Source organism: Harmonia axyridis, chromosome 7, assembly GCF_914767665.1.
Source record: "Harmonia axyridis chromosome 7, icHarAxyr1.1, whole genome shotgun sequence".
NCBI classification, from domain to species: Eukaryota; Metazoa; Arthropoda; class Insecta; order Coleoptera; family Coccinellidae; genus Harmonia; species Harmonia axyridis.
Genome location: NC_059507.1, coordinates 3827082 through 3845721, shown reverse-complemented (window position 1 = coordinate 3845721; position 18640 = coordinate 3827082). Strand labels below are relative to the sequence as shown.

Here is an 18640-nt window from a genome sequence, read left to right as displayed (position 1 = left end):
CAGAGAATACGAAACAATATCTCAAATTCTACACGAAAACTCTCTTCTGCATTTTTTTTTTGTTCCGATAAAATATGAAAATATTATGATAATCCCCCCTTAACCAAACCCTTTTTCCTTGGGGCTTGATAAACTGCGGATTAAGCCTTATTTTGCATCAGCTTTACCGGTTAATAAAAAGGAAAACCGAATCAGCTGCGAAAGCAGCAGGTTTCCATATACCTTACCCAGTTGTTGCAGGCGAAAAGTGATACGTATTTCCATGGAAAACTGATACATATGGGATATTTGAGAACAGCGCTTTCCACCACGCCATCTGTTGGCCCGATTTAATCCAACTGGATACGATTTCACGAATAATCTTTGAGAGAAGTAACGATTGAATCTTTCATTTTGGATTCATTTTGAATAGCCCGGTATCTGGGCAGCTGTCATTCTTGAAACTGTCATATTTTGACATTTGACAAGTAGATACTTCGACATTACTTAAAATGGAACGATACACGCTTCAACAACACATTGAAATTGTTAAAATGTTGAAGCTTGCAGTCACAGTTTTCAAAATTGAAGCAATTTTGGTCGTCGTGAAGTACCTTCCCCGACGCCAATGGAACAAGTTAGTGATGTGAAAAATCGAAACAATATACGTCGCTCAAGAACAACCGAAAATCCTTCTGAAGTTGTATTCCTTTGTTGGCTTCTACGAACTGAGCTATCTGGGTTCTTTATCACTGAGATAGTTGAAACAAAAATTTCATTATATCTTCATCATTTTGGGAAGCATAAATCTCGTGGAACTCAGAAAAAAATTGATATAAATAATGAATATAACAAGACTATATTTCAAGCATTGTAGACTGTGTTTTTTACAATAATTGTAATATTCAATTGATTTCTGATTAGCGATTCACGGCTTGGCTTGATTTTCAAGCTACTTTTGAGTTTTTCAATCTCAAGTTAAGTATTTATTTATCAAGTACTTGAATCTTATCAAGCTACTTGATTTTTAGCAGTTTTATTGTGGACTGTCACATAAAAAAAACATATGAAATGAAAAGGAACCTTGCAAAAAACACTTTTATTCATTAAAAGTATTGTATAAAAGAACCGTAAATATTAACTTTTTTGAAATAGAAATCACTATAAATCATAACAAAATAAAAAATAATAAAAAAATTAAGTTTCCTAATACTGAGAAATCTCCAGACTTTGTTTGATTTCATAATTTTCCATCCAGGATCTAAGACACATGAGGCATCTTATAGATTTGTCGCCTAACCTATTGCGGGTTTTTGTTACTGTAAGGCTGGTTTTAGAGTCACGCTGACCGTCGGCGCTGACAGGCCAATATGTATGATTACTTATGAAGCGTTTTTGAATAACGCTGACGGCTCAGCGCTGACCACCGTCAGCGCTGAGGAATCGAGCGCGTACGCGCCACGCGTCAGCGCCGCTGACCAGGCCACGCTGACGCGCTACCGAGCTCAGGGAGCGTTACTGTGTTACGTAAAACGTACGCGCTGACGGGGACAGTCAACGCAACAATGAATCGCGATATTGATACTGGTTTTTTGATTGAAGTTGTGGTTGGGCATGACTGTACCTCACGACGTTCAGCGTGACTCTGAAACGAGTTTCTAGTTGCTACGCGCTGAGCGTTACGCGCGTAGGCTTCAGCGCTGACGGTCAGCGTGACTCTAAAACCAGCCTAAGAGCAGCTCTGGAAAATTGTCTTTCAACAGGAGTTGAAGATGCTGGCGTTGATGAAAATCCTTGGCCATTTTGGCCAAGTTTGGAAAGATATTTCTGAAACTACCAAAATTTACCAATAGATTTAATAGAAATGTGAGAAAACTACTGATAAAGTCACACTGGCGAATGCTTCGGTCTCTCGGCGCTCGAGGAATCCCCTTATTCAGTCTAAGATGCACAAGATTGCAGAAATATATTACATGCGACGCGTGCATATTAAGCTCAAGTGGTATTAATGTAAAATGGGCGCCATACTGTAAAACGAAAATATCGATATTTTTATTTTTTTTTTTTTTGAAATTGTTTATTACATATTTTACAAATATGCCTCTGGGAATTGGAATATTGAAATACAAGTTTCGTTTCAAGCATCAACTATGCCAAAACTAGCGAGAATCTAATGACTGTATAGAAATAGATGGAAATTCTATACGAGACGTTGTACCAGAAATTTTGAAATCAATTTAGAAGGGTTATTCAGAACTCGAATAGACAAAACTTTAGGGTTGTTATATGAGCGGACCTTGTTATTGATATTAGCGAAGCTTCAATGCTGCCAGGATATTCAAGTTTGTACATGCATGGAAACGAACACTAGACTAAAGTAATGAGGGTTTATTTCAATAAAAAAGGTTTAGTATATTCATATTTGTACTTGTTACTCATTATAGGGTGTTCCTTGATGATATGCTGAAATTTGTGGAGGTGATTATTGGAATCATTTTAAGAAAAAAACTCTATATGAACGTATGCAGTAAGCGTGCTTACTTTTGAGATACAGGGTGGTATAGTTCCCACAATTTTTTTTTGTATATATGTTTTTATAGATATTCAGTTATATTTCTTTTTTGAATTGAGAAATCTAACAAGGAAAATGGAATCGAAGAATTCTCAATCGTTTCAGAATAAATAGGAGCTCTTAATTCAATTTTAGCTGATACGTTTGTTCGAAATTATTCTTTCCTAACCTAATGTTTCTCAAACTGGTTTGTTCAATATTTACTTGAAATAACATTGATAATCCTCAAGTGAATTGAGGAACGGTACTTACTATAAAAATATTAAAACGATCTTATTTCCTATTAAAATAGACTACTATTGCAATATTCGACTAATATATAAACGAACCTTAAAATATTAAAAATTGATAACCAACTCTTTGAATAAAATATCAGACCACTTCAAATTTGTATATGTTTTCGAAAATATATAGCTCCTAAATTGGAGGTACAAGAGAAAATGAGAGCTTACTTGGATAATTTCAAGAAAAAAAAGTCCTTTAAACATGGATTCACAAAAGTTTGTTTTCGAGATACAGAGTGTTTCTTGTAGTCCTAGTTGTTTATCGAATCTTTATTAATTTTCGCTACAGATTGAGTAATAAGAACCAAAACTTAAAATTCATTCATTCAACACAACTTTCTAACTGGATTTTCTTAGAGAATAGTTTGATTTTTTTTCTCGGAATTGATGGCAGATACGACAAAACTTTAAGATATCAAAAAGTATAGTTATTGACCAAAGTTTCTTTTAACGTATTTTTAAATTACCTGTGGTCCGTTAAAAGAAAAGTTCTGGAGGAAAGAAGCAGGCATTGTTAAAAAAATTACCTTGTAGATTTATATTTAAAATCAGCATTAGCAAGAAAACTTTGAATTAGAATATTTATGCCAAATTTGAGTTAAATATCTTGTGAAGGGAAGGTACTTTGAGAAAAAAATCAAACTTCAACACCCTGTATATCTTGAAAACTTTTCGTTTGCGGGCCCATGTTTATAAAACTTCTTTCTTTTAAATTACCCAAAGAATCTGTAATTTCCCTTTGCACCCCCAATTTAGGACCACCCTGTATAGACTTGTCCCTTCAGACGCAACCTATAATTTCCTCTAAAGAAAGGATTTCTATTCCAGTAGTTATTAAAGTTCAATAAAAGTTCACATAGCCAATCACGGTCCAATAAAGCAGATTCTCGCCATTTTTATGAAAATGATATCTAGGTTAGAAATCCAATCGCTCGAAGCTACGCCATGGATGGACGAACAATCAGTTAACGGATGGCTTAACTCATATCGTTTGAATTTCCAGTTTACTAGCCGTAATGTCATCTCATCAGTTTTCCAACCCAACTTGCCCCTGGCTGTAAGCCACACGCTATTTTTGCATCCATGTTTCACGATTAATTCTCATCTACTCCATTCTCGGTTCCGATTCTCACATTCACTTTGAAATAGGATTATGCTTTCCTCACGTTTTTCATCGGGGATTCATGAAACAGAAGCATGGACTGCATATGTTAAAATCAATATGAAGATTATTGCGCCATCTATTGATGTATCATAGTTATTATGTGGGTTTCATAAAACGTTTTATTGTATCATCAATTGTTATGATCCTTTTATGATTCTACTTCAATCATAATTATGGGAAACATGACAATAAAGGAAATCGATTGAGATACATCTACCAATTTTCTCAAGTATTTAAAAAAGAAAGTAAAGTGAATTTATTGATTTAGTGAATAATAATGAAATTCCTAATTTGAGGTTCTTTCTCGATACCTCTTAAATAATTCATTTTAGATATAAGGTTTGCTCAAGTAGCCCCTACTATTTTTGTAGGCAGAATAGACTGAAATAATAAAAAATATAGGTTCTAAATTGAAAATCTTAAGTTTTGATGAAGTTCATGATCTTCTTTTAAACACCCTGTACATTTTTGATCCAAACCTCAAACAGTCTTAGAATACTACGTATTTGCAGAATCGAAAAAGAAGAACATTTTTTCCCAAAAAGCTTTTTCTGCGAAAAAATCCGAAAAAATGCGAGTCCTCATCGACACCTTTCTTTTCATAATAATACTATTAACTCATGAACCGATGAGTTTTCACCTAAGGTATGGCATATTGCCGAAATTGTCGTCAAAAAAGCTATCTTTTGATGCAATAATATGCTGGCCATTTGAAATAAGGAAGTAGTAGTCTGTTTCCGATATAACCGGAAGTTGCAGAGATCTGAAAATATTTTAGGGAGAAAAATCATTGTCTCAAACTTCAATGTGCAAATTTTCAGCTCAAAATTATTATAAGTTTTCCATAAACGTCTGATAGACCATACCGGTGAATCATCCTGTATAGCTCCCAAGAAAAGCTGAACGGCGTACGAACAGATTTTTTTTTTATTCAATTTTTGGATTCTATACATCCAAATAGTTGACGGTAGAAATTTTAGGGGCAGTTAAAAACTGTTTTTTATTGCAAATAATAGACCAAAAGGAAATCGTATCCTTATTAGAAGAGGAATGTTTCAAACCACCATTGAGACATACTAACAGTAATTTTTTTTTCAGATATATCCGAAAAGGGATATAACAAATATCGTCGAGAGCAGCCATTATCTGAAAATTGCATCATGGTGCAAAGTTGGATCTCCAGCTGCCCAAGGCAATGGAAAATGCAAAACTGCGCGATGGGTCAAACCATTCAGATGTTTAGGTGAGTTTTGTTGATTGTTTCATTATAATATACAAGATAATTCACTATGAACTGAACAATCATATGTAAAGTGTCCCAAGTTAGACAGCATTCTAATAAAATATGGCACCAATATAAATGGTAAGAGGTAGACCAGTTGAGGTAAGTGAAATCGAAGACGGAGTATCCCAAGGATCAGTCATAGGGCCGCTTCTGTTCAAAATATAAAGGGTGTTTTTTTTAGAGCTAGAGAACTTTAAACTGCTATAAAACAACGATGAATTATTCGATTGACATGAATTTTATTTATCCGCAAGATAATCTTGTGGCATTACATTTTAAATATGATTTCTGGCATATGACCGCCACGGCTGGCTCGGATGTAGTCCAATCTGGACATCCAATTTTCGATGACTTTTTACAACATTTGTGGCCGTATATCGGCAATAACACGGCGAATGTTGTCTTCCAAATGGTCAGGGGTTTGTGGCTTATCCGCATAGACCAATGACTCCACATAGTCCCACAGAAAGTAGTCTAGCGGTGTTAAATCACATGATCTTGGAGGCCGGTAACCAAACATGTTTTTCAATAAATCGATTGTTGTACGAGCTGTGTGACATGTTGCGCCGTCTTGTTGGAACCACAGCTCCTGGACATCATGGTTGTTCAATTCAGGAATGAAAAAGTTAGTAATCATGGCTCTATACCGATCACCATTGACTGTAACGTTCTAGCCATCATCGTTTTTGAAGAAGTACGGACCAATGATTCCACCAGCCCATAAAGCGCATCAAACAGTCAGTTTTTCTGGATGTAACGGTGTTTCGACATACACTTGAGGATTAGCTTCACTCCAAATGCGGCAGTTTTGTTTGTTGACGTAGCCATTCAACCAGAAGTGCGCTTCATCGCTGAACAAAATAAAATGGACGTTGATGATTAAAAAGTAAAATAACTCATTTCCGCTTTATATATTTATTTTCACAACAATTGTTTCGTCATGATAACATGACTTCGTCAGGTGAGCATGGACGTTGTGCGCGATACGTATTCCGCACAGAACCATTATTTTCGAAATAAAATTGCACTATTAGCAATCGTTGTTCAGGCGTGAGTCTATTCATAATGAATTGTCAAACCAAACTGAGAATCAATCACTTGACAGCTGTTAAATCGGTCGCCATCTTGAACAGTAATACCAACTTAAAGTTATATACCTCAAAAAAAAACACCCGTTAGATGCATTTTTCTCAAGTCTGACCACGTCGAAAGTCAATTTTCAAGAGTTAAATCCATATTTTGACAGAGTTGAAAAATCCAATATACTGTCAACAACAAAAATTGTGTTCGTACGTCTGAACGTTATGAGTACTTACAACACAAAAAATGTCAAATTTTATTATGTCAATATCAAATTTCACCTGTGTTGCCAAATCTCGTAGAAAATCTTTTTAAGTTCTGAGCATCAAGTCTGAGAATAGTTATTTATAATACAAGTGCAGAAGGCATTGATTTTCTTCCACGAGTTCAAAATTCAAAAACGAGCCACGAAGTGGCGAGTTTTGGAATGAGCGAGTGGTAGAATGAGCCTTTTGTACGAGTATTATACATTTTTTTCTCTAATTCATTGCATTTTCATTGAAATTAATGAAATATTTCCATAAATATAATTTAGTGATTTTTACATTGAAAAATGTTGGTTGGCAGAACTGATTTCTTTAAGGCAAATCTATAAATTGACAGATAAAGTTCGGAGTACCAACATAGAATAATAAAATATAACCATGAAAACTGTGCGTTTCTGATATATTCTCGCACGATTTTGTTCTACAAGATGTGGAAGAATGAACGGAATAACCACAGAATTAGAAAAAAAATTCAATCCACTCTATTCAGATTCGTACGGGAAAATAATAGATCTTGGATTAATTCTGCTGATTTATCCGCTTGGCCCAAAATGAACCAGCCAGTTTAAATTGAAACGGTGGCACTCTCTACCCTAATCATTTATTATCACTATCCACTATGGATACTATACCAGAGACCGCACATTTGTTCGAATCAGTCTAATGGGCTGTGTGAAGATTAACTGTGTTGAATTCCTCCTAGCCGCTTTTTTTTTCGAGATAATAGAATGAAAAATTATTTGGACCGAAATTTTTCAAACACTGGCAATGTCGAGTTGACTTTTTTGGAAATGTCGTTGGCTTTAAATTGAGACGAATTCGTTTGATATTTTTCAACTCAAATCTAGAGTATACAGGGTGATTCACCGGGATGGCCTGTTAGACGTTTGTGGAAAACTAGTCATAATTTTGAGCTGAAAATTTGAATATTGGTGTTTGAGACAATGATCTTTCTCCCTAAAATATTTTCAGATCTCTACAACTTCCGGTTATACCGGAAACACTCTACTACTTACCTATTTCAAATGGCACACCCATTATATTATTGTATCATAAATTAGCTTTTTTGACGACAAATTCGACAATATGCCATACCTTGGGTGAAAACTCAACGGTTCATGAGTTAATGGGATTCTTATGAAAAAAATGGGGGTGATCAAGACTCAGTTTTTTTTTATTTTTCGGCACACAAAGCTTTTTTAGAATTTTTTATTTCTTTTTCGATTCTGCAAATACGTTGTATTATAAGACTGTTTGGTGTTTGGACCAAAATTTACAGGGTGTTTATAAGAAGATCATGAACTTGGACAACTCAAATTCTTCAAAACTCTAGTTAGAACCTATAATTTTTATTATTTCAGTTGATTCTACGTACAAAAATAGTGGGTGAAGTACCTAAAATAAATACTTTAAGAATTATCGAGTAAGAAATTTAAATGAGGAAAAACCACAATTTATAACTGTGTGGAGTAGACCGTGACTTTCGAAAAATACAGAAAGAAACTAAAATTCGATGTTTCCATAACTAAATTCGACATTTCAAGAATTGTAATGAATTAAGCGTAATTGAAAATTGCATTGCTTTATAGATTTCTCAACAATCCCAACGAAAAATTAATTATAATTCATTAAATGTAAACTTTAGTCATTCAGACCTCGAATTTTAGTTTCTTTTTGTGTTTTCCGGGAGTCACAGACTACTTCACACAGTGAGAGAGAAGTTCATGACCTTCTTATGAACACCCTATACATTTTTGCTCACACTTCGGGCTACAGCAGCAATATTTTCAGTTGTTCTCGAGCGACGCACACGGTTTCGATTCCTCACATCATTAGCTTGTCCCCATTGCTCAAATTTTTCACTATTGCCGGCCCAGAAGATGCTTCACGACGACCTAAAAGTGCTTTAATTTTGCGAACCGTGACTGCAAAAGTTTCACCATTTTTGTAGCGCATTTTAACAATGTCATTGCATTGTTGAAGCGTTTGTCGTTTCATTTTTATGGCGTACTTCAGACTTGGCAGAAGATGACAGCTTTAAAAGTGACAGCTGCCCAGATAGCGGGCTGTTCAAAATCAAATTCATCCGAATCATCCCTCTGTGTTCCAACACTCAATCATAGAAAACGACTAGAGGAAGGCGAAACCTCGAACGCTGCCTAATACGCTCTATTATAGTGTGACGTCACACACCGCCATTTTTGGTTCTCCTGTCAGTGTTCGGAATCCAAACAAATAAATTGTCATTCAAATTAGTACGGTGTCGTTGAAGGAATTGGCTTATTTTCATAAATAAGAGTATTTGAGGAACGATTTTAGTATTAATTGATAGACATAAGGAACGAGGTTAATACCAGTAAGTTTGAATCATGTATAATTCCCCAGATTTTGTAAAAAGCCGTGTTTATTAGTTGAACTTCAAGTTCGAACTTACTGGCATTAATCTCGTGCCTTCTGTCTATCAATTAATAGTAAAATCGTTCTTTAAATAATCTTATTTATCAAAATAAGCGAATTTCTTCAACGACAACGTACCGGGTTTTTCACCATAATTTGACCCCCCCTTCAACTTTGTTACTGAAAGAGGTACAAAAAAATGTTTTCTACAAAAGTTTCACGAAATCGACTAGGGTTTTTAAAAATGATTTCATAAAATGAAATATGTACAGAAAAGGCAACATATTGATTGCAACTTCATTTCTTCAAATGGAACACCCTGTATATTTTTCTATATTTGACTAGCTCTTTTTCCCCTGACTTCGAATATATAACATATGTTTGGTCTATCTCTCTTATTCTGAGTACCACCGAGTTTCAAATTTTAAGAACAACCTGGCATTCTCAGTAATTACTGAGAATGCCAGGTTGTGAAAACTGATTAATCAGTTTTCAAGTGGTAGGCTGCGATAACTTAAAATGCCCTTTTTTGGGTTATCTCTTTGGCAACGATATGACATACGTTTTTCACTCTAAATTGGATTTGGATGATTTGGATGCAACTCCATATATTCTCTCCTTGTAACTTTCTTATTTTTATTGTTCTTTACATAAAGTGAAATTATTTCAAATTTTTCCGCTTCTGTGTAGTGCATAATCGATGAATAGTTTCATTCAATGACAAACGTATGTCATATATTGTTGCCAATAAGATAACACAAAAAAGGGCATTTTGCATTATCGCAGCTTTCCACTTGAAAACTGATTACTGAGAATGCCAGGTTGTTCTTAAAATTTGAAACTCTGTGGTACTCAGAATAAGAGAGATAGGCCAAACATATGTTATATATTCGAAATCAGGGAAAAAAGAGCTAGTCAAATATAGAAAAATATACAGGGTGTTCCATTTGAAAAAATGAAGTTGCAATCAATATGTTGCTCACCCTGTATATATTTCGTTTTGTGAAATCATTTTTAAAAACACTAGTCGATTTCGTGGAACTTTTGTAGAAAACATTTTTTTGTACTTCTTTTAGTAACAAAGTTGAAGGGAGGGTCAAATTATGGTGAAAAACCCGGTACGTTGTCGTTGAAGAAATTCGCTTATTTTGATAAATAAGATTATTTAAAGAACGATTTTACTATTAATTGATAGACAGAAGGCACGAGATTAATGCCAGTAAGTTCGAACTTGAAGTTCAACTAATAAACACGGCTTTTTACAAAATCTGGGGAATTATACATGATTCAAACTTACTGGTATTAACCTCGTGCCTTCTGTCTATCAATTAATACTAAAATCGTTCCTCAACTACTCTTATTTATGAAAATAAGCCAATTCCTTCAACGACACCGTACTAATTTGAATGACAATTTATTTGTTTGGATTCCGAACACTGACAGGAGAACCAAAAATGGCGGTGTGTGACGTCATCACTAATAGAGCGTATTCGAGAACCGCAAGAATGACGCAAACTTCGCCGAATCCCCTCTCTCTTCCCCATAACGATTTGTACTTAGGCGACGAAGGAAACTCCCAAACTAAATTATGATGCACACCGGATATAATTTGGAGAATTTGCGTTCTCGTCCTTTGGGAGGGTTGAAACGGCACCAGGATACGAGGCTGCGATCACGACGACCAATTTATCTGCAGTTTTCTCCCCTTGGTCTTATCACCAAGTACACCCGACGCTGGAAACGGCAGGGAAGTTAGGTAGGTGTCTAAAGTTACCGTTGAAAATCGGGATTCCTGATACGAGTTGAACCCGAGGAAGGCTTTACCCAATGTGGTAATCGTAGTGGCTTGTTCGCCATAAAAGAGAATTCGAAAAGAGCAAATGCATTTATTAACGCTGCTTCATTTTGAAGGTAAAGGGTGTTTTTTTTTAGAGCTATAGAACTTTAATTTGCAATAAAACAACGATGGATTATTCGATTGACATGAATTTCGTTTATCCGCAAGAGAATCTTGTAGCATTACATTTTAAATATGATTTCTGGCATATGACCGCCATGGCTCGGATGTAGTCCAATCTGGACGTCCAATTTTCGATGACTTTTTCCAACATTTGTGGCCGTATATCGGCAATAACACGGCGAATGTTGTCTTCCAAATGGTCAAGGGTTTATGGCTTATCCGCATAGACCAATGACTTTACATATCCCCACAGAAAGTAGTCTAGCGGTGTTAAATCACAAGATCTTAGAGGCCAATTCACAGGTCCAAAACGTGAAATTAGACGGTCACCAAACGTGTCTTTCAATAAATCGATTGTGGCACGAGCTGTGTGACATGTTGCACCGTCTTGTTGGAACCACAGCTCCTGGACATCATGGTTGTTCAATTCAGGAATGAAAAAGTTAGTAATCATGGCTTTATACCGATCACCATTGACTGTAACGTTCTGGCCATCATCGTTTTTGAAGAAGTACGGACCAATGATTCCACCAGCCCATAAAGCGCACCAAACAGTCAGTGTTTCTGGATGTAACGGTGTTTCGACATACACTTGAGGATTAGCTTCACTCCAAATGCGGCAGTTTTGTTTGTTGACGTAGCCATTCAACCAGAAGTGCGCTTCATCGCTAAACAAAATAAAATGGACGTAGTGCGCGATACGTATTCCGCACAGAACCATTATTTTCGAAAAAAAATTGCACTATTTTCAAGCGTTGTTCAGGCGTGAGTCTATTCATGATAAATTGCCAAACCAAACTGAGAATAAATCACTTGTTATCACTTGTTGCTGTTAAATCGGTAGCCATCTTAAAGTTATATACCTCGAAAAAAAAACATAATGAAACTAATTACACAACTCAAATTTAATTACGTAACGCATTTTTTTGTAGAAGAATTCAGACAATAATTTTCTCTATTTCAGTATCGTAATGAGTTCATTAAAGTTTTAAGAACAGTGCTGTAATGAACTCATTAATGTATTGTTTTCATTTATATTTTTCGTTTTGTGGTAGTCTACACAGACTTCCAATCCTATCAAAATTCAACACACATCAATTGTCAATATAATATAATTTGGATTAAGTGAAATGATTTGCAACATTATTCACAATTTCTCTCAATTCTGTTGGTGTTTAATCGATTTCGGCAGAAATAATTCACGAATTTAATGCGTAATTGTAAATCACATCAAATTATTATTATAATGTATAATTATAAGTAAAACAATCCCAATATGATGATCCAAATATGACAATACTAAATTTCAAAATTCAACGAAAACATTAAATATGAAATATACTTATCTATATATATAAAAATGAATCCCTTTTTCCCTTGGTCACGGCATCACGCGTGAATGGCTGGACCGATTTCACTAACTCTTTTTTTGTTAAATTTGTTATTATTAGGAGAAGGTTCTTATGTAAGAAAAAATACGAAAGTTGCATAATTCACGTAGTTGACATGAAAACAAAGAAACGTAGTTTATAATGTTTATATGCTCTTTGCAAATACATCGGTCAGAGCCGCCTCGGTGGCGTGGTCGACAGAGACCTCGGCTGCGGCACCGAAGGTCCGGGTTCGAATCTCAGTGAGGGCATGGATGTCTAGTGGTTGTTCAAGTCTTTGAGAAAAATAGAAATTGTATGTTGACATAAGGATGATTGCGAGAGTGAATTATATGTAGTACATGTGGGAAAATTAGGAGAAACCCAACAAATTTGTGACTGGGTACATAACCAAAGCGAGAAAGAATGAATGAATATCGGTCGGAGTTGGTCTGTGGTCGGAGTTATAATAACAAGATACCTACATAATTCATACCATTTCATAGTGTATTTTTCACATTGGTTTTTACAGGATAATTTGTAGTGAGTGTTTCTTTCTGAAGTGTTTGTTCAACACAGGGGCGGATCCAGGCGATGTCTGAGGGGGGGGCCATAGAAAGTCACGGCTGATATCGATTAGCAAAATAGCGGAATTTTTTGTTGGTGCCTATCTAGACACGTGTTTTTTTATAGAAAGATGTATTTTAGTAAATCATATCATATTCAGTTTCCAAAATATTTGTAGTACAAAAACAAGTTCGAACAATTTCATGAATATATGTAGATGTATTTCATGAGAAAACTCGGGCACAAGAAAGTATGAGGTATAGAAAAAATCATTATTTTTGCATAAAAATCAAGATTTAATTACCACAGTTAGAGTGATCCGTTTCCTTTCGAATATGCGCCGTTTTGTTCTATAACTTGTTGCTTTTTTGAAGGTTTGTGTATGCCTCCCTCATAGAAGCCCTAGTCGATATTGGCGAAAAATTGAGACAGTCGAATTTCACAAGCCTCTGTTAAAACGAATTTTTCACCAGCAAAATTGTTCGCCATGGACAGCAAGATATGATAATCCCTTGGTGCCAGGTCCGGATTATAAGGTGGATGCATAAGAACTTCTGGCGAGTCACTATTGATGTGTGTGGCCTAACGTTGTCCCCAAGCAACACAATTCCTCTCCTGGTGGTTGCTTCTGGGCAATTGCTTCCTTCAGAAGGTCTAAATGTTGACAGTACAGATCCGAGTCAATATTTGTGCCTTAGGGGAGCAGCTTATGTAGATAATTCCCTGCCAATCCCACCAAATACACAGCAAAACCTTCCTGACCGTTTCCGACAGCTCACCGCTTTTTTATTAGGACCGTTTTCACTTGACGTTGTCGTAAGTCATTCACATTTCATCACCAGCCACCAACCGTTTTCACAATGGGGTTATTTTATTGCGTTTCAGCAGCGATTCGCAAATGGAAATTCGGTCCAAGAGGTTTTTTGCAGTAACTCGTGTGGTACCCATACATCTAGCTTCTTCTTGAGACCAGCCTTTTGCAAATGGTTCAAAAAGGTTTTTTACGCAATCTTCAACTCTTGAGCAATGGAAACAGGACCCGAAAATGTCCTTGATTTTGTCGATATTTTAGACAATTGGTCTCCAGCATCAAGCATCTTTGACATAAAAATTACCGGAACGGAATCGACGAAAACAAAATTGCGCGTAATTGGCTATTACAGTATCAAGAACATAAACACTATTTGAATTTTCAGCCGCTTGGCTCGCATTTTCGCCTTTATCGAAGAAAAACTCAAATATAACGTATTTTTTCTTTGTTATTTTGTCCATCTTCAACGCGCGCTGAGTAAACTTATCACAAAACTGTCGCAAAAGATTATGTAGTACAAAATCTCATCTTTCTAACGCCATGTTGTGGAACCCGATCGGACTTATTAAACGCGTAATACAGATAACTAAAGCTATCTATTGGAAAAAAAAAATTTAAAACTTAATGAGTGCATATTTTTCGGGAATTCAGGATACACTTTTATAGTTATAAGGTCCGTGAGGGGGGGGCCATGGCCCCCATGGCCCCCCCCCTGGATCCGCCCCTGGTTCAACAAGGTTAGTCAAATTAATATCGTGTTGGAAAGTTGATAGACCATTTTCATACTTTTACAAAAGAATAGGTACTATAGTTTTTTTTATTTTCAGTTGAATTTTTGTTTCTGAAAATGCCGGCAATTAGACGTACAAACTCAAGTCGCAGAACCCGTAATGCTGCAAGTCAAAGAAATACAAGAGCAGATTAAACTGATGAGCAACGTGAAACGCGGAATGAAGTTGAACGGAATCGATGGAACCGGAACCAACAAAATAGAAGTGATGCGTTTAACCCCTATAGAGCTGCATTTAATTATAAATTATAACAAAGAAATTGACTACAGTACACTGCAAGTCGATGCTATTGGATCAATGAACGTTGTTTTTCAATATTGCAAGGCATTTAAGTTTAAAAATGAAATCTTGAAAATTCATGTTTTTCACATGGCCAGTTATATGTCGCCTGTTCGAGTGTCGGAATATAAATGCCCGCGTGCGGAACATATTTTGGCACCCCTAAAAGAGGGGAGGTGGAGAAAAGTACTACTGTATAATCGGAATTTTTTTTTTTAAGTTTTGTTGAGAATTTAGTGTAGCATGGTTGAAAATCTATCAGCAACTTTCATTGCCTTAAGAACTTTATGGTGTTATTTGTAACATAATACATTTCAAATGTGTTTCAAAACTTAAGCTGTATTATTCTATAAATTATTCATAAAGGCATAAACATTTGATTAGGATCAATCCAGAAATTGAATGGATGTTTTTTTAGATTTGGCTGCTGCAAATTCTTTTATATTATCAATTTTATCGAGTATCTCTTGCTCTATATCTTAGATTGCCAATCCAGAAAATCTTTCTTAAGACATGGTAGACTTCAAATAGTTTTTTTAAATTTTTAATTCAGTGAACGATCTCTCACCAGAAGCAACAGACACAGGACACAGGTAAAGTGAGAAGGATTCTTGAGGCAATACATACTAAGATTAGAGAAGAAGTTATATTATTTTCAAAAATATATTGTAGAATTTCAAGAGGATTTTCGTTTCAGATAAAGAAAACAATCTTAGGACTTTTATCTCGTTGAATAAATCATTTTCTTTCAAGTCGGTCTCTTTTTCTCCTGTCATCAGTTAGATTTTGTTGAAGAGCATGACAGCATTTCAATAGATATTTGTCATTTAATTTAAGAATATCACAAATGAAACAAAAAACGTTAACGTTATCTACTATTTAAGGAACTTAGTGTTTGATCAATTATTTTCTAAAAGAAATTTATTTTAAAAGCGAGTTTTGGATCTTCCGTCTGTTCATAATCGAACAATTTTGGTTTATACTTTCGTTTTACAGTATATAATGGAGAAAAACCTTGATCTATCTCTAGAACAACCGCTAGTTTTCCAGCTCCCGCAAGTTTTTCCTCGAGAACATTATCATCCCTATAATTTTTGAAGTGATCAACTAAATTCTTCAAATGGTTTTGGCACATTTTAATGTCAATCGCTACACTTTGCATCATGTTGCTTACAATATTAATCTGGAATGAAACATCATAAGAAATTATGATACTTCAAATAAATTTAAAAGAATGAATATTTAATAAAAGAGAACTTGCTTTATGTCTTGTTTTTATGTTAAAAGTATCATTTTCTGCTATTTCTAAAAGGCTATCACATATTTGAATAAAATGAAACTTTAGCATCAATTCTACTTGACTATCTAGTATCACTTAGGGATTTTAGACGTAACTGGGGATCATGCTTTTTTATAACATTCCAATCTTTTTGTGGATGAAGAGAAATATATATAAAGTTCTTTTACAATATCGAAAGAGTCCACTGTTTTATTTGAAACCTTAGCAGCATCATTTTCAGTTAAATTTAAGCTGTGTGCAGCACATAGCGCAAAAAATGCCCTAGGATTAGCATCGAGTATGCGTTTTTGTAAACCAATATCTGGCTATTTCATGCCGATTGCGACGTTCGGAAACTTGTAATAAATTGCAAGAAAGAAGTTTGGAAAAAAAATTGTTGAAAAATTTGAAAGAATCTCATTCGAAAACCTTTGGTCCATCGGTTCTTCATGCGGTCTATAAGAGGTTTTGGCGCCCTTTTAGAGTGGCGCCCGCGTGCGGTGCACGCGCGGTTGCGGGGGCCCTGACACTATTTATATACGCGCCAGAAAATAAAACTAAGAATATTGTGTATCATAAAGCATAAGAATAATAAACACTTTGTTTTTGGAATAATTTTGATTTATTAATATATCTACCAACAGGAATACTTAATAAAGGAATTAACTTAATTAATAATATAAATAAATAAATAATAAATAAATAAATAATAACTTAATTTACCCAACAGGAAATTTCCCAGTAACAGGCTAACAAATTACATCAACTTTAAATAAACAATTATAATAGACTTATATTGACTTTGTTAGCACAATCACAAAGCCTATACACTGATGCCCGCTGGAGTATGTTGGTCCGAGGCGTGGGTAGACTAAATGTTGGAGAGTTAATTAAGATAAAAAGGTAACAGATATTTCTTGATTATAGGACGGTACATTTCTTTCTATCATTTCAGTCATCTTCATCAATGGCTCTATCTCTCATGCTCTTTGCTATTCCTTCCTTCCACTGCGTTGTTGGTCTTCCTCTCCTTCTTCTGCTTTGTGGTATGTACTCGAAAACTCTCTTCGGCCATCCTGTACCGTCCATCCTCATAACATACCCGTACCATAATAGCTGTCTCGTTCTGCCGTTGTCAGAACCCGACAAGTTTTCCTTTTTATCTCTTCGTTTCTAATGTGTTGCAATCTGGAAATATACTTATATACAACAAATTATATACAAAGATGAAATAAAAAAAAATAAAATTTATTTAGCACTTAACTGGTATAAAAATAGAAAATTAATAAAACAATAACATAATTATTTACCTTTCTCCTAAGTGGCTAGGAGACCACTGTACAACCGCCCATATTATATTTCATCTTCTTCCACGTCCATGGGCTCGTCAGTTCTTTTTTTTTTGGCGGGAACTTCTTCCTTTTTCGCCTTTCTCAAAGGAAGTTTTTCTAATTTTCTTTTTCTCGGACTTTGCTCGGGGAACTCCTCATCCACCTCCATTTTCTCATAAAGATCCAAACGGCTCATCAATTTAGCCAATTTGAGGTCTCTATAGAAATTTTCGATCACATTCTCCTCCTTGGTATTTCTGTCACACATTTTGAAAAGTTTGCTTGTAGCTTGAACACGAGATACTACACGAAGATCTGAAGAAATTTTGGTAGTGATGATGGTTCTGTGGTAGTTTTTATACCCACATAAATACCGAGGCTTCTGACCATTATCACTCAAACACCCCCTCCCCCCATTAGATATTAGAGAACTGTAAAATTTGTCAGGGTACTAATCCCCCAATTTGCATAGTGAACTACAATTTGACAATTTGTGGTGTAGGTACCTAAATTGACTTATTGACTCGCATCAATAAATCAATATAGTTAGTTAGGTACCCCAAAGCTCAATTCCATCTCTAAATACCTTAGAATAAATTATTGTTGTTGAACGTTAAAAGCTCTTCAAATGCATTGAAATATGACAGTAGGTAAAGAAAATAATAAACAGTGAGTAATAAGAATGAAACGACATCATTATATTTCAGTTCTGGATGTAGACTTGGGGTCTTTGTTTACCCCATTATTTGTTTCTACCTACGTTATAAGGTGTAAAAATGGAATGCTGGGAAACACTAATTGTTCTTTGACTAGAATCGGTACTTCTGAATCGAAGAAACACTACCGCAACTGGAAACGAAACAAAATACTCTCTACCTGACGAATCGATCGTTTTGTAAGGTTGTTTCGATGAATATTTTCATAAAATAATTGATTACTCCATTCTACTTACAATGATTTTGTCTATCAAATGTGTCTACAAAATATGTAGTATGTCTAACAAATATGGATTACTCCACTTTGTGAGATGGATCGATCCATTTTGTAGGGTGGATTGATCCATTTTGTGGAAAAAATCCCGTGATGATTGATTTCTTCATTCTACAATGATTTTGTGTATCAATATGCAACAAGGTTCAAACTCGGTTAAACTAATCCACTACGTTTTTTTCTCAACTCAAAAACGTGCTTATGACACCAAAAATAAAGGTTATTTATTTCAAT

General features: G+C 35.1%; 1 protein-coding gene across 2 annotated transcripts in view; it reads left to right on the top strand.

The window, feature by feature from the left end:
- Nucleotides 1–18640, top strand: part of LOC123685257 (amyloid-beta-like protein) — a 138763-nt gene that overhangs the window by 81748 nt on the left and 38375 nt on the right. For both annotated transcript variants that reach the window (XM_045624901.1, XM_045624902.1), the window contains exon 3: nt 5099–5243. In XM_045624901.1, the coding sequence (XP_045480857.1) occupies nt 5099–5243 (145 nt within the window). The remainder of the gene's footprint in view (nt 1–5098; nt 5244–18640) is intronic.